Genomic DNA, 26,556 nt, shown 5'->3' on the forward strand with positions numbered 1-26,556 from the left:
GACTGGGGGTCGCCCGTTCAGTCCGCGGGCTGGCTGGGCACGGAGGCGTCGGGGGGCTCTCTGTCCGTGTGCGCCCGGGCGCAGGTCTAGGGACGCGGGCCGGGCTGCTCCCAGAGCTGTGGCCTGGAGGGAGGAGGGTCCCAGGGGCTGGAAGCTCCCAGGCTGCGCGCCCTTGCCCCGGGATGAGACTGAGACCTTGGAGACCCACAGGGGGCGTGCCGCCGTCGTCCCACCTCCACTGCCCAGCCTGAGTCTCGGAGTGAGCACTGCGCCGTCAGCCCGTTGAGAGCTAGGAGGAGCGCGGTGCGAGTCGGCCTTGGGAGGAAGTTTGTGCAGAGGCGTCGCCGGGGGTTTCAGGCCCCCCCCCACCAACCGCGAGCCGGCGAGAGCCCGGTCGCCGGCGGTTGTTTGCTGCCCTCCCGGGCTGCCGGGTGTGCTGAGGTAGGTGTTCTGCCCCCTTTATCCTGACCTTTTTGGAGGTGGAGTTTAACTCGGCCCGCGGGGTGTGTGTGTGTGTGTGTGTGTGTGTGTGTGTGTGTGTGTGGTGGGGAGATCGGGAGAGAAATAAAAGGCAAAGAGAGTCCGAGATAAAAAAGACAGCGAGATTGAGAAGAAGGGAGGGAGGGAGAGAAAAAAGGGAGGGAGGGAGAGGAGCGCGCAGGGGGAGGCGCGGGAGCGGAAAGCGGGGACCGCGCACAGCGCGAGCGGCAGGCGGGCAGCCGGCCGGCGCTCTCGCGCTCCTGCTCCCTCTCTCGCCCGCACTCACAGCCGCGCACACACTGGCGCACACGCACATTCACACACACCCTCACCCGCGTGCTCGCACGCCCAGGCCGCCCCAGCCTGCGCCCACTCGGCGCCTTTGCGCTCTGCAGCGGCGCGCCTAGCCGGGCGCCCCCACCACTCCTGCCGGAAGATGGTCAACGACCGGTGGAAGACCATGGGCGGCGCTTCCCAACTTGAGGACCGGCCGCAAGAGAAGCCGCAGGTACGCGCGGGCCCGGGGCACGGGACATGGGCCCGCGCGGCTGGCGAGGCGATGGCCGCTCCAGCCGGCGGGGCGGGCGCCGAAGCGCGGGGGTTGGAGTTTGGGGCGCACCCACGGAAGGCGCTGGAGGCTCGGAGCGGGCACTTTCCTCTCTTCCTCCTTCCACCGAGGCTTGAACTCAGGGTGCTTGTGGGCGGCGCCCGCAGCAGAGACCTCTGGTGCACGCGTGTGCGGAGGGGGAGGGGTTGTAATACTGGCCCTTTAGTTCACTGTGTTACCCCAGACAAATCACACTCCTTCATGAACCTCGTTTTCATCGGCTCTGTAATGGGTATATTAGTCTCTCACTAAGTCCCAACTCTGGGCGCAGTCTTGCGCGAGGCGCCTGGCATGGGTTACCTGAGCTTCAGGACCAGGACCTGACCCCTGTATCTCTGAATACTCAGGTTTTAGCCAACGCCCCCGCATACAGGAGGGATCAATAAATATTTGTCTTGTGTAAGACGCGGTGTATTGTGATTCTCTAGCTTTCACAGTCAAGGAAAGGGAGTCTTAGAGAGGGTTGGCTCCTGCCTGAGGCCACTCAGCTCTGCTGGGATTTGAACCCAAGTCTGTGCCTTCCAGGGCTGGTTCATTCCATACTTCCTGCTGCCTCTTCAGGGGCAGGGGAGGAGGGCTTGGAGGGTGCCTAGGGCAGTGTCCCACAAGGGGGTGAGAGCAGAGCACCAGGGCTGGCCAGAGAGGAGGCTGGAGAAGGGAAGCTGAGGTGGAGGGGCTGCCCTGGGGCTGCCCCAGGCCAAGCGCTAGGGGACTGGGGCAAGCAGGCAAAATGAGGAGGCCCTTTTTTTTTACTCGCCAAGGAGAAGAAATAATGGGCCTGCCCGTTTTAAATTTTAAATTTCTCCCAGACAGATGTCACTGGGGAAGGAACAGTTCGTGTTTGCAGAGGCAGGAAGGGGGCGGTGGTGTCGGGGCTTCACCACCCCTCATTCTCAGGAGCTGCAACCTGCTCATTCTTTCTGGGCTGACGCTGCCACGGTGTGGGGGGCCCAGGCCTCTACAGTTTGTAAATCCCTTTCCTATCCATGTGCACCACCTCCCTTCCCACAGCAGCCTGGGAGCTAGGCAAGGATGCACATTCTTATGTCACAGACCAGGGAATGGTTGCTCAGAGAGGTCATGGGCTGTGCCCAAGTCACACAGCATGTTAGAAGGAGAACTAGGATTCCAACCTGGGCTGAAGCCAAGCCTATCTCTCTGTACCTCCCAGGAATAGTCTGTTCCTCCTCCACTTCAGGTCCACACCCAGGCTGTCCCCAGATAATAAGTCACCCCCGACTGAGATCTGACTTTCTCCTCCCTTAGCAAAAGCAGTCTCAAATCCTGGACTTATCTTTCGAGGCTGTCCCTAGCCAGGCACATCCGTCCTTCCCGTTAGTCACCTTATATGTAGTGACTCCCTGGGCCCCACATCAGGCTGCCCCACCTCCAGACCTTTGCTTATCCTGTTGGCCCTATCAAGCTCCCCAACGTGCACACCACACACACACACACACACACACCCCTTCACTCGGAAACTCTACATATACTTCAAAACCCAGTTCAAATGCCATCTCCTCAGGAAAGCCTTCCTTGATGCCTGGTGCCTGTGCCTTAATGTCCCTGGAGAGTTTAACCCTGCCTTTTGGCTGTCTTTATCTTATTGCCGTGTCCCCTAGTCCTGAGGCCCTGCCTTGATCTGGAGCTCCTTTTGGACACTGCCCATCTCTAGGTCTCCACCTGGGCCCAGACCCTAGCCCTTCCATGCGCTCAGGTAGGGAACGGAGGGGTATTTGCAGAACTGAACTGTATGAAACCCGGGCAGGAGGAGCCTCAGGAGAGAAGGCAGCAATCCCTGCTCTGTCTGAAGGGAAGGTGGCTTCTGAGGAATCTGTTTGAAATGTGGCTTCAAGGCCTCTTGGGCTGGGCCCAGCCTCTCCCTGCTGCTCCCTGGGGGCACAGATTCCACCTGCCACCAGTCCAGAGCCCAGACATCTGCCCCCTGGCATCAGAGGTAGTCAAGAGCTGTGGCCCCAGGGGCTTGGGCCAATATCAACCACCCACCTCCCTTCCCCACCCCCTGGTGACCCAGCATTAGACAGGCTGTCCTTTATGCCAGCCCCAGGCTTGTATAAAGCTTCAGACAAGAGGCAAGGCCTTTCTTTTGCCCTCTTTTGGGCCAGCCCTTTCTTGGGTCCCACATTCTTTCCTCCCTTGCTTCTAGTTTCATCTCCACCACTGACAGGCTGTGTGACTCTGGGTAAGTTATTACTCCCCGTCCCTGGGCCTGGACCTGTAAAATGGGAACAGCAGTCCCTGCTTCCTCTTTACTTCACAAGGGCTGTTACGAGGGTCAAGGGAAATTCGCATGTGCTTTGCAGACTGTAAAGCACTTTGCACCTGTGAGGAGGACAGAAGCAGCCTGTCCCCTTTCACCAGCCATCAGTACGCTGGTCGCCCCTCCCCCCATCAGGGAAAGCAATGGATCCAACCAGCCAGCTCCCAGAGGAAGGACCTGGCAGAGGTTCTTTAAGGGCACTTCCTCTAGGGGAATAAAGGCCAATGCCCCACTCTGCACACCAGTTGGCCACACGTCCACATTTGTCATTTCTTAGTCATAACCACTCTGGGAGGTTGGTGGTGCGATGATTAACCCATTTGGTAGATGAGGAAACCAAGGCTAAGAGAGCTGGAGCCAGGGCCCATGGCTCTGTGGGAAAATGTGGAAAGATGAGGGAAGAGAGGCTGGCTGTCCTTTCTCTATCCAGCCTGCGTTATGTAATTCACGAGGAGAGCCTTCGGTGTCAGGGCTGCGTGGTTCTCTGGGCACTCAGCACCACTGCCACAGAAGGGCCTGTGTCCAAGTGCTCCCACTCTCAGGAACTGCCTCAGGTCCGCTCTGCCCCACCCTGTCCAGCCTCAGCTACTCCTTTGCTGGGTGACCTTGGACAGGTTGCCTGACTTCATTAGTGTTCCTTCTCCACCTACAGAAGGAAGGGGCTCTCATACCCTTGGAGCAGGGAGATGACAGTGAAGTGATACTTGCCAGGAGTCTGGGGTTGCTTAGATGAAAGGATCTAGAAATAGACAGGATTATTCTACTCCCTGAGTTCGGGGCAGGAGTCATCCTGTAAACACCTCCTCCAGAGCCACCTTGTTTCTGAGCAGGTCTCAATCCACGCTACCTATAGGAAGTCAACCTTAGTGGTCCAAGACCACCCATCCCAAGCAGTGTATTTCTGATACATTTAAAACTTCTAAAAACATTCCAGAAAGAAAAAAAATCTTTTTTTTCTCATTGGGAAGTTCTTCCTGATGTCGAACTAAATCCCTTCTACATTTAATTCACTCAACTATTTATACAGTCCTGGAGCCCTGGTGGTACAGTGGTTAAGAGCTCAGCTGCTAACCAAAAGGTTGGCAGTTTGAATCTACCCGCTGCTCTGCAGAAGAAAGTCGCGGCAGCCTGCTTCTGTAAAGACTTAGAGCCTCGGAAACCTGATGTGGCAGTTCTATCCTGTCCTATAGGGTCCCCATGAGTTGGAATAGACTGGTTGGCATTGGGTTTGGTTTTGTTTTATAGAGTCCCTACCTTGAGCTAGGAGATACAGCCGTGAATCTGGTGGATATGGTCTGTGCTTCAGGGAACTTAGAGTCTCATGGGGGGAACAAATAAACTCACAAGTCAGGTATTACAAGCTGTGATGACTGCCATAAAGAAAAAAATATGAGCGTCTTTCCTCCTGGTCCCTGTGGTTTGCACCGAGGTCACCAAATAGTCGTGAAATAAGGGAAGCAGAGGCCCATGGGGGATTAGAAGCCAAGAGTGTCTTCCTTCACTCATCATTACCCAAATGTCTAGTTCAGTGGTGTGGGCTGTGATGGGGGAGGCTGGGGAGGCCAGAAGCCCAGCTAGGGGCAGGGTGCACAGAAGGCTTCCTGGAGGAGGTGATTTCTAAGCTCAGCCAGAGTCTGGTTGGGTGGAGGGGGCCCCAGGAGAGAGAATAGCATGTGCCGAGTCTATACTCGAGGGAGGTCCAGGTGTGTTAGGGGGAAATGAAAAGAGATCAAGGCAGGCAGAGAGAACAAAGTAGGGGTGGAAGGTGAGGCTGGGGCTGGGGAGACTGAGGGTGCCTTAGGCCTTGCGGACAAACAATGCCTGCTCCTGAGGCCTTGGTAGCCCCAGAGGGGTTTAAGCTGGACAGTGTTCTGATCTGCTCTGCTTTTAGGAAAGGCCCTTAGGGGCCCACTAGAGAATGGGTTGACATCGCTAGGAGGCAGTAGGGAGCCAGTGGGGAGATGGTCCAAGTGATTTAGAGGCCAGTGATGTAGAAGCAGATGAGGGGACCTAGACCAGGGCAGGAGCTGGGGCCATAGGAACCTCTTTGACAGGGAATTGGAGGAGGTGGAGTGAACAGAAACAGGTGACTGGCTGGGCTTGGGGGTTGCAGGAGTGGAGTACAGGGAGGTACCTGACTTTGGAGGGGTAGCTGGTGGGTGTTGGGGCTATCCCCAGATTGGGAAACTCAGTAGGGCTCATGTTTCGGGGGAGAAATGCCTGGTTTGTGGGCATGAGACCCAGCTGGGCCATCCGGGAGGTCAAGTGCTGTGATGGCGGGGGGTGGAAGGGGGGAGGAAGGGGTGGGGAAGGTGGACAAGACTCTCACAGGAGACATCTGGAGACCCCTGAGAAATGGGCCTGGAGCCGACTGCTCCCTGGAGAGGGAGAGAGCTCGGGGAGCTTGGAGCCTCCAAGGGGGACAGCTCCCCAAGCCCTGCCTCTTTGTCCCCTTGGACACCTGCAGCTACTTCTCCCAGGACCCACCCTGGGACCTGAAGCTTCAGATGTCCCTAATTATCAGTTCCATTTAAAAGGCCCAGCAGGACAGGGGGCTCTCCCTCAAAGGCCTACAGACCCTCCCCCCTTCAGTCCCTAGGACCCTAGGATTTTGAGCCAGCCCCTCACTCTCAGGGGCTCTCCAGGACCTCCCACTGGGGCCCAGGGGCTCGGATTTCAACCAGGGTTCCAGCCATTTGTCCAGGGAGAGGTGAGGAAGAACCCCAGGGGCATTGGATTGGGGCAGGGATTGGTGCCCACCCTCCCCACTGATCCCACAGGCCATGCCAGAGTACCTGCTCAACCCCCTTAGTTTTCCAACCCAAAGCCCCAAGATGTGTTTTTGTTATGATGAGCAGCTATCCTGCCCTGGCTAGGGTACTCCTGGGAGACAGAGCGGGGAGGTGTTCAGATCAGCCTGCACCTAGATCAAACCTTGCCTGGCCTCCCTTTCAAGGCCAGCAGGGGGAGGAGACTTTCTTCTCACTTGAGTCCAAGGAATTTGATCTCTCAGTCCTGCCCAGGGGGATACCCAGCCCAGCTCCCTCAGAAAACAAGGAAGAAGGGGAGGGTGTGGGGCTAGGTAGGATTGTTTAGCAGGGCACTTTGGTGCCCAGTCTCTTTCTTCTGAGCCCTCCCTTCCTTTGCCAGACCCTCATGGTCTCTGCTGGAGGCTGGGGACTCAGAGGAGGCAGCCTCTGCAGATGTCATACTGCAATTGAGGACCCTCTGGGGATGCCTGCCTCTTGCCTCCACCCTGTCACCAGCCGCCCTTGTCCTTACTAAGACCAGGGTTTCCTGGGGAGCTGTTGACCCTGGGCCAGGGGCTGGGGGTCACCCAGGGAACAAAGCCAGGCACCCCCAGCTGGGAGCTCAGGCAGGAGTGGTAGGAATGGGTTTTGAACCCAGGGCTTCTGACTCCTCCCACATCACGCTGCCTCAAAATGCCTTCCTGGGGAGGCAGAGTGTTTTGTGTGCCTCCCCAAGACCCCAGGCTGTGCACCTCGCTCTGCTGAGGCCGAAGGCTGATTAATAAGCTCCAGACTCAGTTGGGCTGCAAACCGCAAAAGCCCCCCCTTATTATCTCAGGCAGATTTCTTTGCGAGGCACGTAAAAGCCTATAAAAGCGAACAGTACTTCATCTTTAAGGTGGTCTCCAAAGACTAATTCTCCTCTGCTGAGTGGCCTGTTTCATCGCCAATCTCCATCATCCTCTGCTCACCCGCCTGCCCCTCTACAGACCCCCTGTGGCTTTCTCCAGCCCCTCTCCTCCTCCTCACCCTCTGCCCTTCCCCCAGTGGCTGGGATGGAGGTGGAAAGAGGACACCCGATAGGGCTGGCATCCCAGAGATGGAGACAGAGAGGAGAGATGCTGGCCCCTCTGCCAGCCCAACCCCTGCCTCACCGGCTGGGGGACCTTAATGCCATTCAGTCTGAGGATGCGCTCAGAGCCGCTTGCTCGGGGCAAGGTGTCTCTCTGGATGGACATACCTGGGGAGCGGGCAAAACAGGGACTTGCTGACACAGAGCTTTGTCACTCAAATCCCAGCCATACGTTAGACAGAGGAGATAGCTCGGCAAGCAGCCCTGGCATAGATGGGCATGATTCCAGAGCCACCCAGCCTCTGGTTCAAGTGCCGGCTTTATCACTGGCTCCCAGTGTGACCTTGGGCAAGGGCCTTCCACTCTCGGAGCCTCAGTGTTCCTGTCTGCAAAATGAATTCAGCTGTAGCACCGACCGCAGAGGGTTTTGGAGGTTTCAATGGTGGGAACATAGTAATTGCCCAAGGGATGGTGGCGAGATTGTGATGCCAGCCTGTCTGGAAGCTGCTGTCTTGTGGTGGTTGGGGACTTGGGGCAGCCTGGAGGCTACCTTCATTCCATGCCATGCCATCTGGGCACAGAGTCAGAGGTGGCTTTGCCTGGGAATCCAGGGCTTAGCAGGGAGGTCCTGAGCCTCTGCCATGGCAAGTGCTGCAGGTCCCAGCAATGCCTCCACCTCCACCCCTTGCCAGCATCGTCTAGGAGACATGACCTAGTCCATCTGCTCTCTCTCCCTCCCTCTTTTCCTCTCTTTTTTCCATCCTTCCAGCAAACAGCCCTCAGGATTGCTCTGTACCCAGTGGTGAGCAGGACAGTACTCACCAGGTCTCTGCCCTCGGGGGGCTCACAATATATGGCCAGGTTCTTGGACCTGGGATTCACTGGCCTTCAGTCCCCAGAAATTGTGTCCACAGTCTTCATCAGATTTCCAAAGGGATCCACATTCCCCAAAAGGTTAAGGGTCACGATCCATGGGATATAAACTCCCTCAGGCAGGGGCCAGATCTGACTTGTCCACTGCTACCTCCTCAGAGAGTGGCCTAGAGCCTGGTTCATGGTGAGACCCAGTGAATGTCAAATGGATGTTTGAATGAATAAACAGACAATGAATATCAGTCTTGATAAGCACCGCTACGCGGAAGCACAGAGGGTTGTGATCACAGAGGAGGAGTCCCTTATAAGTTGGGGAGAGGGATGATGAGATAGGCAAGGAAGGCTCCCTGGTAGAGGTGATATCTCGTCAACTGAGACCTGAAGGAAGAGAATAAGTAGGGCCTGTGGCGGGGGAATATGGAAACGGGCATGCTCCAGGCAAAGGATGCAGTGTGCAGAGCCAACCGAGGGAAACCGTAACATGTTCTGGTCTGGCTGGTGTAAATTGGTTGGTACCAACGTGGGCCCCAAGGAACCTGGGCAGTGTGTGGAGAGAGGAGGAGTGGAGCACTGAGCCAGGGGGCACTATCACTGCAGAGACAGGCCAAGGGATCCCCTCCCCTGCCAACAAAAAGGACCCCTTCCTTGGGGTTTGCTTGTCCCCTTCACCTCATGCCCCATCCACCTCTGGTGCCAAGTAGGGGATTCAGGAGAGACTTGTACAATTCAGATTTACGAAAGGAAGCTGTCTGTGCTACCGTATTTCCTCAGTAGTAAGCTGCGATGATGTAAGAGGCATTACTATTTTACGTCTCCAAAAAAAAGCTGCCAGTTGCAAGTGTAAGGTGCTCCCCAACATTGGGGATGTGCAAAAGAAGAAGGTGCACTCCAGCATCAAACACACACAGAACTAACACTTTGGGTGGAAAAAAAAAATCCCCTCCAGATGTGCTGTAAACATTGATCATGAGATAATAAAAACCGCTAATATTTATCGCTCACACACAATGTGCTGGGCTCAGCTCCAAGTGTTTTAATATACTAACTCACTTAAAGATGCATCTCGGATTCAGAAAGTTTAAAATGTGGGTGGAATTGTGTGTCTTAGAATTGAAGAAATAGAGCCTGGCCCTGGGAGAGAGGCAGGAGGCGTGGGGCCCAGTCTGAGCTCTGCCTCCAGTTTTGCTGTGTGACTCTGGACAAGCCCCTTGAGCTCTCTGGGCCTCAGGTTCCTCAGGTGCCAAATGCTTAGTAGCTGCTCTCCACGCTCCCTTTGGGCTGTGAGTGATTCAATCCAGTGAATCTGGGCCCCCAAAGCATTTGCTTCCACATGTGGTACTGCCTGTAGATCGAGCTACCTGCTACATGCTTTGGGGACCATCCATAAACCCACTGCCATTGAGTCAATTCTGATACATAGTGACCCTGTAGGATAGAGGGGAACTGCCCCAGAGGGTTTCCCAGGCTGTGACCTTTATGGAAGCAGACTGCCACGTCTTCCTCCCTCGGAGCAGCTGGTGGGTTAGAACCACTGACCTTTCAGTTTCAGTTAGCAGCCAAGCACTTAACCACTGTGCCACCAGGGCTCCTTTTAGGGGCGACACCTAATTTAATTGCAAGTTGCATTTAGACTTCCTTTGCTGTTAGGGCCCATGTAAGCCCTGCCAGTCCCGGGAGCCAGTTTTTATCACGCCTGCACTGCCTCCACTCTCCCATTTTGCCTCATTGCTCTGTTCTGGGATTCCTCGTGCCCCACTGGCCAGCCCTGGCCTGGATGGAGGTGGGGACGCCCCTTTCTCCACAGTGGCCATAGCGCCACTCTGCCCAGCCCTTTGGTATTTGTCCTGCCAGGGGCATGCTCTGTGAAGGAGAGGAGGAAAGTGAAGGAAATAGGGGTTCAGTCAGCCACACTGTGCCCACGGGACGGGAGAGCCAGCCTCGGGGGCCTGCTGAGGCTGCTGGGGATTCCTGGGACGTGGATACCCCAGGTTGGAAGGGACCTTCAGTGATGGGCGCTCACTACCTCCAAGGCAGTCATCCTGCTGTGACAGTGTGATGGCTTTAACATCATCACCATTCCTGATCTCTTTTCCTGAGTCTGAATTACAGGTACTCGTGGGTTCTCAATAACCCGGAGAGGTGGGTATCATTATTGCTTCCATTTTACAGGTGAAGAAACGGAGCCTCAGAGAGGTGAGGTCCCTTGCTTGCGGTCACACAGATGGAAATGGGAGCGCAGGGTCCTAAACCCAGTCCCATCTGGCTACAGAGCCAGAGTCTTCACCTCCAGCCCTTACCAGACCTGGTAGGGCTCGAGGGATAGCTTTAAACCCATGCCTGCCTCCTGTCCACCCTCAGAGTTCCCTGGCCTCTTCCTGGCTTCCTCAAACCCTCAGCTCCTGTACACCTGCTAGGGACGCAGCCATTGCAGAGCACCTGATGCTCTTGGTCCCTACTGGCCACCTAAATACGTCACAGGCGCGTGCCCGTCTTCCCACCCAGCAAGCGGGGCTGCTCCTGCGTGCAGACACTATGTCTGCAGTTTTGTGTTTCTTCCCCCAATATCTGTGGCCTGCAGGAGCCAGAAGCGACAAAAGGGAGGGGAGGGAAGGGGTCACTGTGCTCACACCATGTGGGACACACACGGGGCAAGGCAGGTGCATCTCTCTCCATCGGTCTCCCTGTCTCTCTGCCTCAGTCTCTCTTTTCCGTCCCTTTCCATCTCTGCCTCCCTGTATCCCTCGCGCAGGATTTTTCCCTTTCTTCTCTGTCTCTTTCCCTCTGGGTGTCTCTCTCCATCTTCTCTGTCCACCTGTGGTCCTGCCTGCTCACTCTTGTTACATCCTGGTGTGTGGCCCTATCTGTCTCCCTCTGGTACTCTCTCTCTCACCTCTGCCTTTTCTGTAACTCCTTTCCCCTAACCCCAGGAAGGAGGTCCTCTGAGCCTTGTCCCGGCCTCACAAAGGCCAGAGGCTCATCCCTGGGGCTGCCTGCACCCTCCTGAGTGGAGCCAATGCCCAGCCTGCCTCTAACGTGGTGTCCCTTCTCTCCATCTGTCTGTCTGTCTGTGTGCCTGTGCGGGCCCGTAGCGGCCGAGCTGCGGGTATGTGCTGTGCACCGTGCTGCTTTCACTGGCTGTGCTGCTGGCCGTGGCTGTCACAGGCGCCGTGCTCTTCATGAACCACACACACACGCCGGGCACGGCCCCCCCACCCATCGTCAGCACCGGGCCGGCTGGGCCCAACAGCGCCCTGGTCACCGTGGAGAGGGCCGACAGCTCACGCCTCAGCATCCTCATCGACCCGCGCTGCCCTGACCTCGCTGACGGCTTCACCCGCCTGGAGGGCGCCCAGGCCTCGGTGCTACAGGCACTGACCGAGCACCAGGCTAGGCCACAGCTGGGCGGTGAGCAGGAGCAGGCGCTGCTGGACACGCTGGCTGACCAGCTGCCTCGGCTGCTGGCCCGGGCCTCGGAGCTGCAGGCAGAGTGTGTGGGGCTGCGGAAGGGGCATGGCATGCTGGGTCAGGGGCTCAACACCCTGCAAAGTGAGCAGGGTCGCCTCATCCAGGTAAGGGACAGGCTCTGCACCTCTGGGTCTTGGCGGGGGCATGGGGTTGCTGTCACCGCATGCTGGCCCTGTGCTGGCACCTGATGTCCACAACTTCCCTAAATCCCTAAGTGCTTGGGCACTGGGCTGGGGTTATTCCCATTCACAGACGAGCAAATGAGGCCAGAGAGGGAAAGACTCTTATCCAAGGCCACACAGCTCCTGGTTGGCAGCGCCAGCACTCAAACCCAATTTCTCTGCTCTCATGCTGCCCTGGTGGCCCTGGGGCATTCAATAGTCAGGCCAACCCCAAGGTCTGCTCCCCAGGTGCCCCGAGATGCAGGTGAGGGGGACAGTGACCCATCAATAGGTAAGTAAAATTGAGGCCCAAAGGGGAAGTGACTTGCTCAAGGACACAGGTTGGGCAGTGGCAAGCCCTCTTCCCAATGTCACCATACCAGAGAGAGCTGCACCCCCTCTCCCTTGCTCCTCTTGTCTACTGCCAAGTGATGCCCACGGTTTTCCAGGCAAGGAGAGACCAGTTGAGAGAGCCCAGCTGGACCCTTAGCCAGTCCTAAACTATCCCCAGCCCCACTCCTGAGCCAAGCCAGGGTTCTGGCAAGCATCAGGTGGGTGTAGGTGAAAGGTTTCCAATCTTGGCTCAGAGACCACACCAAAGTGCTAATAAGTTTCCCCTTCATGGAATCAGGGGTTTAGGATCATCTCATTTGCCTTCCCCATTTTCCAGAAGAGAACACTGAGGTCCAGATAAAACCAAATACCAAACCTGTTGCTGTCGAGTTGATTCCAACTCCTAGTGACCCTATAGGACAGAGTAGAACTGCCTGAACTGCCGACCTTTTGATTAGCAGCCAAAGCTCTTAACCACCACGCCACCAGGGTTTCTAAGGCCCAGGTAGGGGTGGTGATTTGTTCAAGGGTCAGTGGCTAGGTCAGCCTAGAATCTAATCTGCCGGTGCCCTGCCCAGCCTCCAACCCTGCACCCTGTCATCCCTCTAACTTGGATTCTTAGAGGGTGGGAGGCTTGCCTCCCACATTGCCCCGCAGTCCTGCCAGCCCAGCTGCCCCATCCTTTTCTGCCTGCCCCCTGCCTCCCCACCTAGACACTCCGATGACCAAGCAATCTGGTCACCCAACAGCTGGTGAGCAATGAGGCCTTTCCCCCCTTCTGAAGGCTACAGCTGGAGAAATTACAGTCCTCATCACCCTGTCTGAGTGACGGATGGGAAGGCGGCTTCCCGCTCCTGGGGTGGGGTGGGGGTGTTTAGTCGGCCTTTTTGCTGCCCCCTCCATCTGTGACTTCCCCAGGCATTGTCAGCAAGGCTCGGGGAGACCTCCAAACTTTCTGGGTGATCTGAGTCCCCACCATTCTCTCCAAAAGCTCATTCCCAGGTCAGCTTGAGGTCAGCCCATAAATGCTCACTCTTAATGATGGATGGGTGATGGGAGGGGTGGAGCCTTGGAATCCCCAGCCCCATAACCTATGAAAAGGCCTAGAACTATTCTTGAAAGACTAATGTCTTTTCTGGGCCACAGGAGTGCTCCGGCTCACCTGATGTATTTATTTCTCAAGGAATGTTTAATTTGACTCATTTCGCACAGACTCAGGATGATTTCAGAGACAGTTTGTCTTTGTGTCTCATTCAGAGGCAGCCAGCCAGCTCCTAACTCCTCTACTTCAAGTTTCCCAGACCCTCAGCTGATTGAGACCTGGGCTCCTCCAAGATATGCCCTTGGGTACCCTGGGCCAAATTGCCAGGGGTGCTTATTAAAAGGCAAGTTCCTGGGCCTCATCCCTTAGATCCTAAGTAGGGGAAGAGGGCAGGAATCTGCATCTTAACAAGAGCGCCAGGTGATTCGTATATGCACTAACCTCTGAGGCCACTGCGAGTTCAAGTCAGCACACGTGGGATCCGATCCAGGCTCCAGCTGTGGGACCGCGGGTAGGTCCCGTCTCCTCTCTGGGCTGGGTTTTCCCACCTGTAAAATGGGGATGATGTGGTACACCTCTGATGAGATGCTCTGAGCACCATACTGTGCAAATGGGTTTGGCCAGCGTCTGGCCAGGGAGAGACGTTTCCTGTCTGTTATTATTTTCTATTTTCTGTTCTTAGGGTGGAAATTGTAAGCTGAAGTTTAGAGCTATGGGGAGATACCATTTAAAATCCCTTTTATAAGACCAGTTTACTAGTTGCCGCCGAGTTGACTCCGACTCACGGTGACCCCCTGTGTGCCAGGGTAGAACTGTGCTCCATAGGGTTTTCAGTGGCTGGTTTTTTGGAAGTAGATCGCCAGGCTTGTCTTCTGAGGCACCTCTGGGTGGACTCAAACCTCCCACCTTTCAGTTAGCGGCCGAGTGCATTACCGTTTGCATCACCCAGGGACTCCTTCGATTTTATAACAGTAATGGTGAAAATTACCACTTAAGAAAACCCTGGTGGCATAGTGGTTAAGTGCTATGGCTGCTAACCAAAAGGTCAGCAGTTCAAATCCACCAGCCTTTCCTTGGAAACTCTATGGGGCAGTTCTACTCTGATCTTTAGGGTCGCTATGAGTCGGAATTGACTTGGCAGCAACGGGGTTTGGAGCCCACACCATGTATTATACTCTTTGCTGCACAATAACCCCAGGAAGTAAGTAGAATTATGGCCCCTATTCAATGGAGGGGCAGACTGAGGCTCCGAGCAGCAGAGTATCTTGTTTAAGTTTGGCCCCACAACTAAGTGCCAGAAGCAGTGATTCTGACTTCGCTGCCTCCAGAAGCCTTATCAAAGTCCACAGCTCAGCACTCAGGGACTGACTTCCCCATTAATGGGGTCATGCTTATATGTACATTTTCAAGTTTAATCATTTGCTTATTTAAACCGAGGTCTTTCCTGCCCGTTAGCAAGAAGGGGCTGTGCCTGAGTTTCTAGAATGTGTCTTGGCCAAGCTCCTCCTCTGTGGCTGAGTCAGTTCAGAAGGATGGTTCTCAGACAGGAAAGGTGTAGTGGAAACCAGTGAATCTTGAGCCCGAGGAGATCTTTGCCACCCACGCCTTGTAGGCTGGCTTCACCCCCAACCCACACGCGTCCCTCTGCAGGGCTCCCCTGAGGGCCTGTCTACAGGACTGTGCAGTGAAGCCCAGGGAGGAACCCCACCTGGCCAGGCTCTCCCTGTCCCTGTGCACACCTCTGCGCCCCCAGGCTTAGCCCTCACTGTATCACCTGCTCAGCAGAGGGGAAACTGGCAGGGAAACTAAAAGCTTTGCAGGGCGCCTGCCTGCGATAAGCTGGAGTATTATATTTTGTAAACTGCCGGTACTGTGTATTTCTAGTCTCCTTCCTCGGATGGGCTATTATCTGCCCAGTGACAGATCTGGTGTGTAAAGACCCAGCCAGCTCCATGCTCACTGGGCAGCCAGCTGCGGTCTGCCCGTGACCCTGCCTTCCCCTGCTGCTTCCTGGGGCCCAGAGTGGGGAGGCAAGAGTCCCAGACCCCTCGGGCAGCTGGCACAGCTGAGACGCCAGGGAGAAACTGTGCTGCACTTTGTGAGAAGAGACAGGCTCCGGTGATGGGAGGGGGCCGCAGTGGTGGGAGCAATAAGATAGGTAACGCTGCTGAGCACAAAGGCTCCAACACAGGTTATCATAAATCTCTGCCCCCCAGAAAAATAAGTCTCATTATTCTGGTATATGGGAGGAGGAAAGTGAGGTGTGGAGGGCTTCGTTCACGCTCCCAGAATCACATGGGTAGTGAGTGAGGGAAGGAGTTGGAGTCAAAACCCAGGTGACCAACACTAGGGTCTGGCTCGAAACCACTGCCCCCAGGCCCTGTGCTGCCTGGAGCCTGGACTCGCTACACAGTGACCTCAGCCCTGGGTTCCGTTTCTACCAATCAGCCCTGGGGAACTGGTGTGAGTCCTGGTCCCGTGTTGTCCTTCATTCTCATGGCCTCTTCTTCTGGGCCTCAGTTTCCACATTTGTATCAAGGAGACAACTTAAGTCCTACCTGTTTAAAACATTGTGGGGGCGGGGGTGGACTGGTGAAGTCGTGGACATCAGAAAGCGGAGGACAGTCAAAGTGAGGTTTGCATGGGAGTAGATGGGATATCACTGTCCTCATTTCTGGGCCCAGCTTGAGCACAGGGGCTGCACTAAGGCCCCCGCCCTCCCAAACCTCAGGGTTCCCATCTGTCAGGTGCAGATGAATCACCCTGCCTTCATGACCTTGAATGGGGCCCAGAAAGACCAAGGAAGGGAGGATGCTTCGTTACCTGCAGAGTGCCGTACAAATTCACATAACGAGATGGACTGTGGCACCAGCGCTATGCCAGGCACCACCCCCATGGTGTCACTGGTCCCTGTAGCAATTTGTCCAGGGAAGTCACATTACCCCTGTTTGCAGAGGAGAGAAGCCACCCACCCCAAGTCATATGACTGGTACAGGGATGAATTAAGGTTTGAGCCCACGTTTACCTGGTGCCAGGTGCTGTCTTAGCTGCACAGCAGCCCCCTACCAGTTTATTCTCACCTGGGCCGTGCACAGAAATGGCAAAAGGAACAGAGCTGGGGGGCAGCAGGAGCAGCAGGTGCCTGTTGGAGCCACCTTGTCCCTTTTTACCTGAGCCGTCTGTCCTCGGAGTGCTCACTGTCCCGACAAGTAGGCTCCATCCCAGCACAGCTGGCCCTTCAGACCCAGAGCAGGGCCAGGGCTGTTGTTACACCTGGAGCCCACATCTGTCTCGGGGAGGGCACAGAAGGCACAGGAAGGCAGCCTGGGAGGTGATATGCTGTGGTCCCTGAGGTCCACCAGAGCCTCACCCCCTGTGCCCTGCAGCTTCTCTCTGAGAGCCAAGGCCACATGGCTCACCTGGTCAACTCCGTCAGCGATGTTCTGGATGCCCTGCAGAGAGACCGGGGGCTGGGCAGACCCCGAGTCAAGGCCGATCTTCAGAGGGCGCCTGCCAGGGGAGTTCGGCCCCGGGGCTGTGCCAATGGTGAGTGGGGGGGCTGCCTCCCTGGGGGCACTTGGGTGCCCAGCCCTGGGGAGCTGGAAAGCTGGGGTGATGGTTGCCCTGTCACAAGACATGTGGAGCCCAAACTTGGGTCCCACGGCCATCCACATTTTTACCCTCTAGCCTCCCCAACCCACCCCACAGCCCTGTGTTTTTTACTGAGCATTGACTACGGACCAGGCAGTACTTGAGCACATTATCTGCACCCTCCCATGGAGCCTCTCCCATACCCTACAAGGTGGAGTCATGATGCCCATTTCCCAAATGAGGAAAGCAAAGCTCAGAGAGGGTAATTCACTCACCCAAACTCACATAGGAAATGGCAGAGCCAATGCTCCCAACCCAGGCCTGCATTTTCAGCCACTCAGGACATTGCCCAATGATCAGACAAGTCAGAGAGACTCCAGGACAGGTTCAGAGGGAGGGAGGTGGGCAGGCACTCAGGAGCCTAGGCCCAGTGGCCCCTGACCAGTCTTCCCTGCTGCAGGCTCTAGGCCCCGCGACTGTCTTGACGTCTTCCTGAGCGGACAGCAGGAAGACGGCATCTACTCGGTCTTCCCCACCCACTATCCCGCTGGCTTCCAGGTCTACTGTGACATGAGCACTGACGGTGGCGGCTGGACGGTGAGTCTCCCTGCTGGTGGCGGCTCAGCCAGACCTGGCTTCCTCTCGGCTCTGCAGACAGTGGGGGCCCTGGAGGGGCCTAGAAGGCCATGCAGTTGGACCCAGGGTGTTCTGAGCAGCCTCTTCCCCAGTGTTTCTCCCTTGGTCGGGCTTTGCGCAGGTACTACTGCCCCAACCTCCACATGGCTTGGTCATAATCTCTCCAGAGAGCTCTGAAATGGAAAGAGTGGAGGGGTCTGCAACCTCTGGCTGCAAAGGGCCAGATAGTCCACTTTTGAGGCTTTTGGTCCACACAGACTCGACAGTCTCTGTTGCAACTACCTACCTCTGCCGTGGTAGTGGCAAAGCAGCCAGAGACAACATGGAAACACGTGGGCCTGGCTATGTTCAGTAACACTGTATGTACGGACACCGAAATCGGAATTTCATATATTCTTTGAATTTTTGAAAAGTCATTTTAAAAAATGGTAAAAACCATTCTGAGCTCACAGGCACTACAAAAACAGGCAGCATGTAAAGGATATGGGGTTTCTTTTTGAGGTGATGAAAATCTTCTAAAACCGGCTGTGCGGATCATTGCAAAGCTCTGTGAATATACTGAGGGCCATGGAATTGAACACTTTAAATGATGAATTTATGGTATCTGAATTATACCTCAATAAAGATATCGAGATAAACACGCAGCAGGCAGGATTTGGCCCATAGGCGGTTTGCAAGCCCCCTTTGAAAGCCAGAGGATTCCTAACAGGGATGTGAGGAATTGGTGGGCTTCTGACCCTCTTCTGTGGCTCAGGCTTGGAGGTGGACCTACCACTGACCATCAGGTGACTTTGTGCACATTTTTAAAAATCCATATCCCTACCTTTGGGCAGGAGTAGACCATACTCGGTGCATGGCTTGGCAAGGAGGCAGATGTGGGCCATATTTGAACCCACTTTGTCCCCTGTGCCAAGTGCCCTTAAGCAGTGAACAACCTGTACCACCATCCCCGGAGGCCCGTGCACCACCCTGAAAGCTGTTTACCACCCCCCAACCCAAGGTGGCTGTGGCTGGGATACCCAGTGACAATGGGAAGCAGGACCAGTAGGAACTGGTTCTTTAAGGATTCTCAGCTTCACATGTAATTTCGACTGGACATACATGTTTGAGCACCTACTGGGTACCGGGTCCTAGACAAGTACAGAAATAGGGAAGCTCAGTCCCGGTTCTTCCAAGAAACTTAGAATCTTTGGGGATTTGGGGTAGAGGAAGTCACTGTTAGCAGATGTGGGGGAGGCTCTGAACCCACTTCCTGGAGAACGAGGTGTTTCTGATGAGCCTTAGAGGGTGGGGAAGGTTTCTGAGTGTGCAGGAAAAAGAAGATATCCCAGGAAGAGGAAACAACATAATGAGGCCATGGGAGTCAGAAAGCACATGGCGTATTCAGGGAACAGGGAGTCTTCTGGGATATGTGGCGCACAGAAGGGATGAGGGTACGGTGGTCAGTATCCCAGGCTGTGGGGTTTGGGGCAGACACTGGGGAGCTATTGAGGGTGCTGGAAAGAGGAAAGATGGGATGAGAACTGTACTTCAGAACCATGACTGGACTGTGCCTGTCCTAGAGTGGTGAGAGAGAAGGGGAAGAGGCAGTTCACTTGTTCAGCTGACAGGCATTTAATAAGAGCCCTTCCACCAGAGAGGTTTACACACTTGGGCTCCATCATCCACGGAGAGAACGGGCTGTGGCTCTCAGTCCTGCTGTGTGAACTTGGGCAAGTTACTTAAGTTCTCTGAACCTCAGTTTCCCCAGCTATGAAACGGGGATACCCACTTACATCAGTTAGATGTTTTAACTGCAAGCAACAGAAAGTGGCTGATTTAATCAGAAAAGCAATGTACTTTAGGGAGACTGAGAAACCAGCTCAGGGCTATGCAGCCTGGAGCAGAGCCCCCCATACCAGGTCACACGTTGGTCTGGTGAGAACCCCACTTCCCCGGGGCTGCTGCCACTGAGCACTGGACACAGCTGACCCTGGACACGAATACCCCCACCAAGATTGTACCTGGGGCAAAATCTCACAGTTCTCTTTGGAAGGGATTCCCTTTGTCACTGCTTCTTAATTCAAAGTCACTGGGTGTTTCTGATTGGTGCCTAGGTCACATGACTATAACCTTCACTGCAAGGCAGGCTGGGAAGGCAAGTGGCTGGTGTTTTTAGCAGCTGCAGTGGAGCCCTGGTCGTTAAGAGTTCAGCTGCTAACCAAAAGGTAGGCAGTTTGAATCTACCAGCTACTCCTTAGAAACCCTATGGGGCAGCTCTGTAGGGTCACTATGACTCAGAATTGACTTGATGACAACGGGTTTTAACAGTGGGGGTTGGTCTCTGCCTCCCACCAATCCTCAGAAGATGGGGAATTCCTCATAGGAAGGACAACCAAAAAGACACTTGTCCACTTTAGAGGTCCATAGGGTTGACCTAGGCTTCCATTACCAAATGTTTGTGGAGCATTTAGCATAGGAGCTGGTAACTGTTCAATTATGATTTATCACAATGAGCCATGCCCTGTGCAAGACACTGGCAACCCAACCATGACCAAGATATGTGACCCTGCCCTCACAGAGCTTTTACCAAGCAGGAGTCTACAGTGCTCCAGGGAACAGTCCACATTCCTCACAGGGGACATGAAGAGATGGGAGTTGGGGGTTCACTTGCTTCCAGAGGTGTTCAGTTAGAAGTTTCCCCAGCCTTCCATCTTGACACTTTGGGCATGAGGGAGGCCAGCAGGATGCATCACCTTCTCACCAAGGATCTTGGTGTTGACTATTTTTAGCATATTGATTTCCAGAGGAAGAGTTTAACTTCAGATAAAACAAGTGACTGAGAAGAAGAGGGGAGAGGGAAGCCTTGTGAGAGGATTACATGGTGGGATGCTAGGGCGAGGGCAGCCTGGGTGAGTTTTGAAAGGGGTTAGCTGGTCTGAGCAGGGGTGAGACATGAGTAAGGTGGGCCGCAGGGGCGAGGTGAGCTGACAGGGCAAAGCCAGCCATTTAGGAGCCAGTGAAAGAGCAGATGAGAATTCCACAAAGACCCCAAAGATAGACATATCTCTAAACCTGTCTTCAGACTCCAACGGAGAGCTTTTAAATGTGCTGGATCTGTGTCTGGGGGTTAAAAGCTCTTTGTTTTCCTAACTCTGAGAGCATCTGAGTTACGGCATTTGCCTCCGGAAACCCCTTGGTGGGTAGAACAGTGCAAACATACCAGCTGGAGCCCAGACATCAGAGTTGAGGGTTAGGATAGAATTAATGAAAGACCGAGACACCAGTCAAGGCCATGTGTCTTCCACTTGGGTGGACTTGAAACTAATCTCTGGGGAAGTCAATCAGGATTTGGGCCAGGAGGTGGTAATTCTGACGGCCCGGGCTTCGGGGTGGGTAGAGAGGAGCTGATGAGGAACAGCACCCCACCGAACCCTGGTGCTCAGACACCTGGATCAGGGGCTCTGGGCCCTGAGTTGCCACGGAAGAAGCGCCATTACCATCTGAGAAGTGCTCGCACGGCCGATAAACGTTAATATCCATTTGGGCTTCTGTCAAAAGCAATCTTTTCCCAGGTACCTACGGGCATCTGTCAGCATCACTGCCCTGCCACATGGAATCTCTTGGAAACTCAATTGTTGTTTAGGAGGGAGTGGGCTGCTGCCTTTCTGAACCCCAATACCATCTATCCCCATTAGGCCTCATGTCCAAACTGCCTGGCCTCAAGTGCCCACACCAGGTCATCCTCCCTAGTGGACAGGCTGCCTAGAGCTGTGCCCCAGAGACCATGGGGCTGCTGGACACCTGCTATCCAGTGAGACTGAGTGGGCAAGGACAGCCGTGAGCCTCAGGCAGGCTAGCAGTCCTGTCAACCCAAGGGACCCTTTATACTTCATGTATCATTGTCCTTCCTGGCATTGCGTTGACTTCCCTCCAATCCCTGGAGGCTGGCAGGGCAGCCTTAGAGAGGGCAAGAGATTTGTCCAAGGTCACCCAGCAAGCAAGTGTCCAGGCTAGGGCAGCACCCAGGCCTCCTCCAGTAGAATTAACTGTCACATGGTAGGGGTCATTTATTTGGGTGTTCAACCACTGAGTGCGAGCAAGGTGCCCAGCACAGGGGATTCAACGGGGGATAAGGCGGACCAGTGAGCTCCCTGTCTGGTGGGGAGAAGGACAGGTTAGCTGACAATTTCCAAGTAGTGTGATGGCTGCAGGGCTGGGGGCCATGAGGGCTGGAAGAGGGGCCCCTAACCCAGCCTGGGGCAGCCAAGAGAGGCTTCCCAGATGAGCGGGGTCTTGCCACCCAGGGATGAGGCTGACTGAGATGGGGAAGAGTTTTCCAGGCAACGGGAACAGCAAGTGCTGATGATGTAGCTTGTTCTGGGGCCGTGGGTGGTTGCGTGCTGCTGGTATGTTGAGTATGAGGGGGCTTCTGATCTGGGAGGCAGGCAGGGGCTGGGGCATGTGGGTGATGCAGGCACGTTAGGAGTTGGGCTTTCTCCTGAAAGCAGAGTGGGCTCCTACTGTCCACTGGATTTCCAGTAGAGAAAGTAACCCAGACAGACGGGGCCTAGGGGTGCTGCGGGTGAGGGGGCAGTTCAGGAAGTGTGAATTCCACATCTCCCTGAGTCCTGGCTGCAGAGAGTAGGAGCTGCCACGTGGGAATGGGGCCACATATGGCTCCTTGGGGTGGGGAGTCCTCAGGGCTAATGGACAAACGCCTTAAGGTGGCCTTTCAGCCAATGTGGCTGCTGACCTTGGCTTAGCCGAAGCCCCCTCTCCAAACTCATCAAAGGCCACGGTGGCCCAGGCCCCACAAGTCACGCCGCTCATCAAGGCCACCCCTGAACTTGACATTCCCACCCGTCCCACCTTTGCCCCAGGAAGGGAGGAGGGAGAGGGGCCTGCTCCTCTTGGCAGAAGGCACCCTGGCCTCGAGTAGTAAACCCTTCACTCCTGCATGTCTGCGGCCAGGCTGGGTGTGTGACCCTGGGCAAGAGGCTTTCTTCTCCAGGCCCAGCTTGGTCACCCATCTGTCTGTGTGTTTACCTGTCTGTCTCCTAGCCAGAGTGTGAGTTCATGGAGCAGGGACCCCATCATCACACGGCCGGTATAGCATAGAGGTCAGCACTGTGCCTGCACACCATTAAAACTTATTGCTGTCGAGTCGATTCCGACTTATAGCGACCCTATAGGACAGAGTAGAACTGCCCCATAGGGTTTCCAAGGAGGACCTGGTGGATTCAAAGTGCCAACCTTTGGGTTAGGAGCCGAGCTCTTAACTACTGCACACCATTGGTACTCCCTAAACACGTGCTGGATAATATTGGCATCCTTTGGCAGTGCGACTTCATCTCTGTAAGCCTTACTTTTCTTATCTGTAAAATGGGGTAATACAGTGCTGTTTCACAGATGTGGGGAGAGTCTGAGTTCTCAGGCTGCTCATCTGTGAGGGACAAAGAGGAGGAGGGAAGGCCATGGTGAACACAGGGAATTTCAGTTAACCCAGCTCCACCCTCAAGGATCTTGCAATCTAGCTGTGTTCTTAAAGCCACAGGGAAGATTTCCTCATTTGCAGGTGATGGTGGGATGAAGTGGGCCATTTCCACCTCACCTCCTGCCAACTGTGTGAGACTGGGCAGTCATATCCCCTCGCAGAGTGTCCCTGTCCTCGGTCCTCCTCTGGCCACTGGGATAGCCTCATGCCCTGCGCTGCCGACCCGGAGGGACTGGGGAACAGGGTGGCTGTGCTCAGGTGGAGTTGCAGGTGTTGGGTGGGAGGATGGAGGATCTCTGCTCTGCGTCAGTGGATGCCCCACCACCCCCACTGCCCTGCCTCTCTGCCCCAGGGCCTGCCAGTCCCATTTTCTGGACTGCAGCACAGCCTACCCCTGCCAAGACCCTCCCAAGGCGGCAGTGCTAGCACCGGGGCCTAATTGCCAAGCCTTCGTCTTTGCATAATCACTGGCCAGGGTCACACAGATCAGGTCCATTTCCACATCGCTTTACAGCAGGGATTTGTGAGCGGAATCGATACGCTTCATGCTGCAGCTCGGTCAGCTTCCTTGTTGCCGGTGGCCCCAGCCCTCTCTGCACAGCAGCTGTGTCTACTGGGCGTTTTATTTTCGTGTGGGGTCAGCAGGTTCATATTCTCCTCTAATTGGTTATGTGTGAGCAAAGCGCCCTCCTCACGGCCCCCCAGCTCCCTACCTGGCCTCTCCAGGAGGGGAGGAAAATCCTTCTCTCACTTGGAAAACATCAAAGGAGCCGCCACTAAGCGGAGCCTGGCCAGCCACTGCTGTAACCAGGCCCTGGAGGTAAAAAACTCCCCAGCCCAGGCAGAGGCGGATGCAGACTCTGCCACATGAGACCTTGGCTTTCCCTGCTCAGGCCGAGGCTGCAGCTGACCCTCCTTGTCCTGAGGTTGGGTTGGGAGAGGGACCTGGTGTGACAGTAAGGGCCATGGTGTCCCCACACTGCTGCCTGGCTCTACACTGGTCCCTCACTGCTCTGGGGGAGTGGTCCTTGGAGCCCATACTCCTTAATAATGACCACGGTGACCATTGACAACACCCCACGTTCCTTGACCAATCCATGCAGAGAAAGCCAGCCTCCGTGGAGAGTGGTTTGGATTTTTCAAGCTTTTAGCGTAAATGGGGTAACATATGTGAAGTGCTCAGCCCAGTGCCTGGCACGTGGCTCAGTGTTTGATAAATGGCAACTCTGATGGGTACTTTGCCAAGAGCCAGCAGGCACTGGCTGCCAAGCCTGGGAAGTGTGGCAGGGTGCCAAGCCTGGGGGTACCATTTTCAGTCAAAAACAAGGAGTGGGCCCGATTTCCTTCTGGACTTGGCAGCTGGTTCTGAAGGGATAGGAGGGGGACATTAGTTAGACCTACTGTGCGCTGCCCAGCTGACTAAACCTTTGGTGCATCCTCACTGCAGCCCTGGAGGGGCTGCTTATGGTGCCTTTTTGTAGAAGGGAAACTGAGGCTCAGAAAGGTTCAGTGACTTGTCCAAGGTCACACAGCCAGTGAGAGGCAGAGCCAGGATTTGAATGCAGTTCTGCCTTATTCCGGAACCTGTGCCCGTGAAGACAGCCCAGCGGCCTCCAGAGGGCAGTTCCTAGAGGTGTCCAGGAAGGATTTAAGGAGCAGCAGCCTTCCAGGAATATGGGCAGAGCATCCTTGGGGGCTGCCTCTGAAGGACTGTTTTTGCCCACATGTCCAAGTTCTTTGTTCCGTAAAAAACAAGAATCTGCCTCTGCATGGTCTCTCCACCTCCCCTCCCAGAATCGCCTGCCCAGGAGGCCTGAGAGGCTGGTGGCCTCTGCTACACAACCAACATGGTCCTGCCTGTAACTGGTTTCTGCAGCCACTTCATCAGATCTAGGAAAAAAATCCCACACGCTGCCTCCTGGGGACCCTCCTAAGCTGGCAGTGACCCCCCAATCCATCTCATAGGGCTTGGACCTACCAGCCCCTGTCCCTTGGGCCTCAACGACTCTGACCACCGGCAAGCCCCTGCTCACATTGCAGTCCAGCCTTCTCAGAAGCCCTCTGGGACCACCCGCGCTCACCCCAGCAGGATGGCTCGCTCCTCCTCTGAGCTCCTGGCAAACATGGTTTGCCAACAAGGCTGGGACCTTTATGAAGAGTGGGCCAGCCCAGTCATTTAACCCTTACCATACCCTTCTGAGTAAACAAAACCAAACCTGTTGCCGTGGAGTCAATTCCAGCTCATGGCGACCCCATGTGTTACAGAGTAGAACTGCTCCATAGAGTTTTCTTGGCTGTAATCTTTTACAGAAATAGTTCTCCAGGCCTTTCTTCCAAGGAGCCTCTGAGGGGGTTTGAACCGCCAACCTTTAGGTTAGTGGCTAATCAAAAACTGCTTGCACCAAGCTCCTTACCTTCTGAGTAGAGGCTGTTACAATCTCCATGTCACAGATGAGAAAACCGAGGTGCAGGGGAGTGGGGACCTGCTCTGCTGTGTGATTAGCTGGTTTGTGTGTCCATCTGTCCTGGGGCAGTGAGCTTTCTGAGGGCTGGAGTCATCCCTGTAAGCCCAATTATGCACCCAGTGCCCTCTGGTTTGCAGAAGGGGAAGTCAAGAACTCAGTCACCCAGCCTTTGGCTGGAGTCTTGATAGAACTCGAGTCTTCTGGGTGCCACCCAAGGGCTTTCTGGGACCAGCTGGCTTAACCAACGATGAGGACCGGGATGGGCTCAGTGGGAAAAAAAGAATCACAGGCGTGGGGGAGCACCATCCATCCCTACTGAGCAGTTGGGGACCCCTCAGCTGCCTTCAGCTGATGCATTTCTGCACCTCCAGTACCGTTTTGTCCTTTTAGCCTTTTCAGGCACCTCCAGTTATGCATAAGTTGCCCTACCTCTTCAGGCCTTAGTCTCCCTGTCTGCCAAATGGGATCAAAACCCCTCCCTCAGGGACTGTGCTGGGGAGGGGTGTGGCTGTCTGTAAAGCACTGGCCAGTGCCTTTGATGACCGCAGACCCCGGCTCAGGCACTCAGCATCTCCAAGTCCCCTTGGCCCGCGGGCCCGTATGGCAAACACGGACGTCAGCTGCTCCTTCCTTTGAAGCCGCCCAGCACCATCTGCAGCACCATGTGGGCCCAAGGCTCCCTTGGCAGAGCCCCCCAGCAGGCACTTCGAAGACACGCCGGGTGGCAGGTGGCTGGCTTTTGAGAATCCACACCAGGAGAACACACACTGTCTGTCTGCCCACTCGTGGCTCTGGCCCAAGAGGGTGGTGGCGGTGGTGTCCAGGACAAGCACGTCTGCAGCGGGTGCTTTGTAGCAGAACCCAAGGGAGAAGCCCCCAGGCTGGACAAGTGAATATTTTAGCCTCAAAACTCATAATTATGTTTTTTCCTTTTTTGCCTAAGCAAACATTTTATGGGCAGGGCAGAGGAGGGAGAGGTGAACACGCTGGTCATTACTCGCCCCTCTTTTGGTGTCTTCCTGGCCGGCTGATTGCTGCTGTAATTAAAGGCCTTCCCACTGGGTGACATCCTGACATCCAGCATCACATCCAGATGTTTTCCAGAAATCAGAAGCCACAGCTGCAGTTCACCCTGGGCCTCGGAATCAGACAAGGCATGCCCATGTGCCTGGGAGCCTCGGAGAACCCACCTGACCTTCTATGGGCACTGAGGCACCTGGTACTTGTTGGGTCACATTGGGCCATAATTGGCTGGAGGGCAAACCCAGGGTTTGCGGATTCTGAGATCCTAGCGTGGCGTCCAGCACGCTGTAGCCACTCGGTGTTT

At 55.3% G+C, this 26,556-nt stretch overlaps 1 protein-coding gene across 1 annotated transcript in view; it reads left to right on the forward strand.

Moving 5' to 3' along the window:
• Positions 1 to 916: 916 nt before the first annotated feature.
• Positions 917 to 26,556, forward strand: part of FIBCD1 (fibrinogen C domain containing 1) — a 37,460-nt gene continuing 11,820 nt past the window's right edge. The window contains exons 1-4 of the mRNA XM_023544832.2: positions 917 to 988; positions 11,150 to 11,629; positions 16,448 to 16,607; positions 17,113 to 17,249. Coding sequence (XP_023400600.1) covers positions 917 to 988; positions 11,150 to 11,629; positions 16,448 to 16,607; positions 17,113 to 17,249 — 849 coding nt within the window. The remainder of the gene's footprint in view (positions 989 to 11,149; positions 11,630 to 16,447; positions 16,608 to 17,112; positions 17,250 to 26,556) is intronic.

This window comes from Loxodonta africana, chromosome 9, assembly GCF_030014295.1.
Source record: "Loxodonta africana isolate mLoxAfr1 chromosome 9, mLoxAfr1.hap2, whole genome shotgun sequence".
NCBI classification, from domain to species: domain Eukaryota; kingdom Metazoa; phylum Chordata; class Mammalia; order Proboscidea; family Elephantidae; genus Loxodonta; species Loxodonta africana.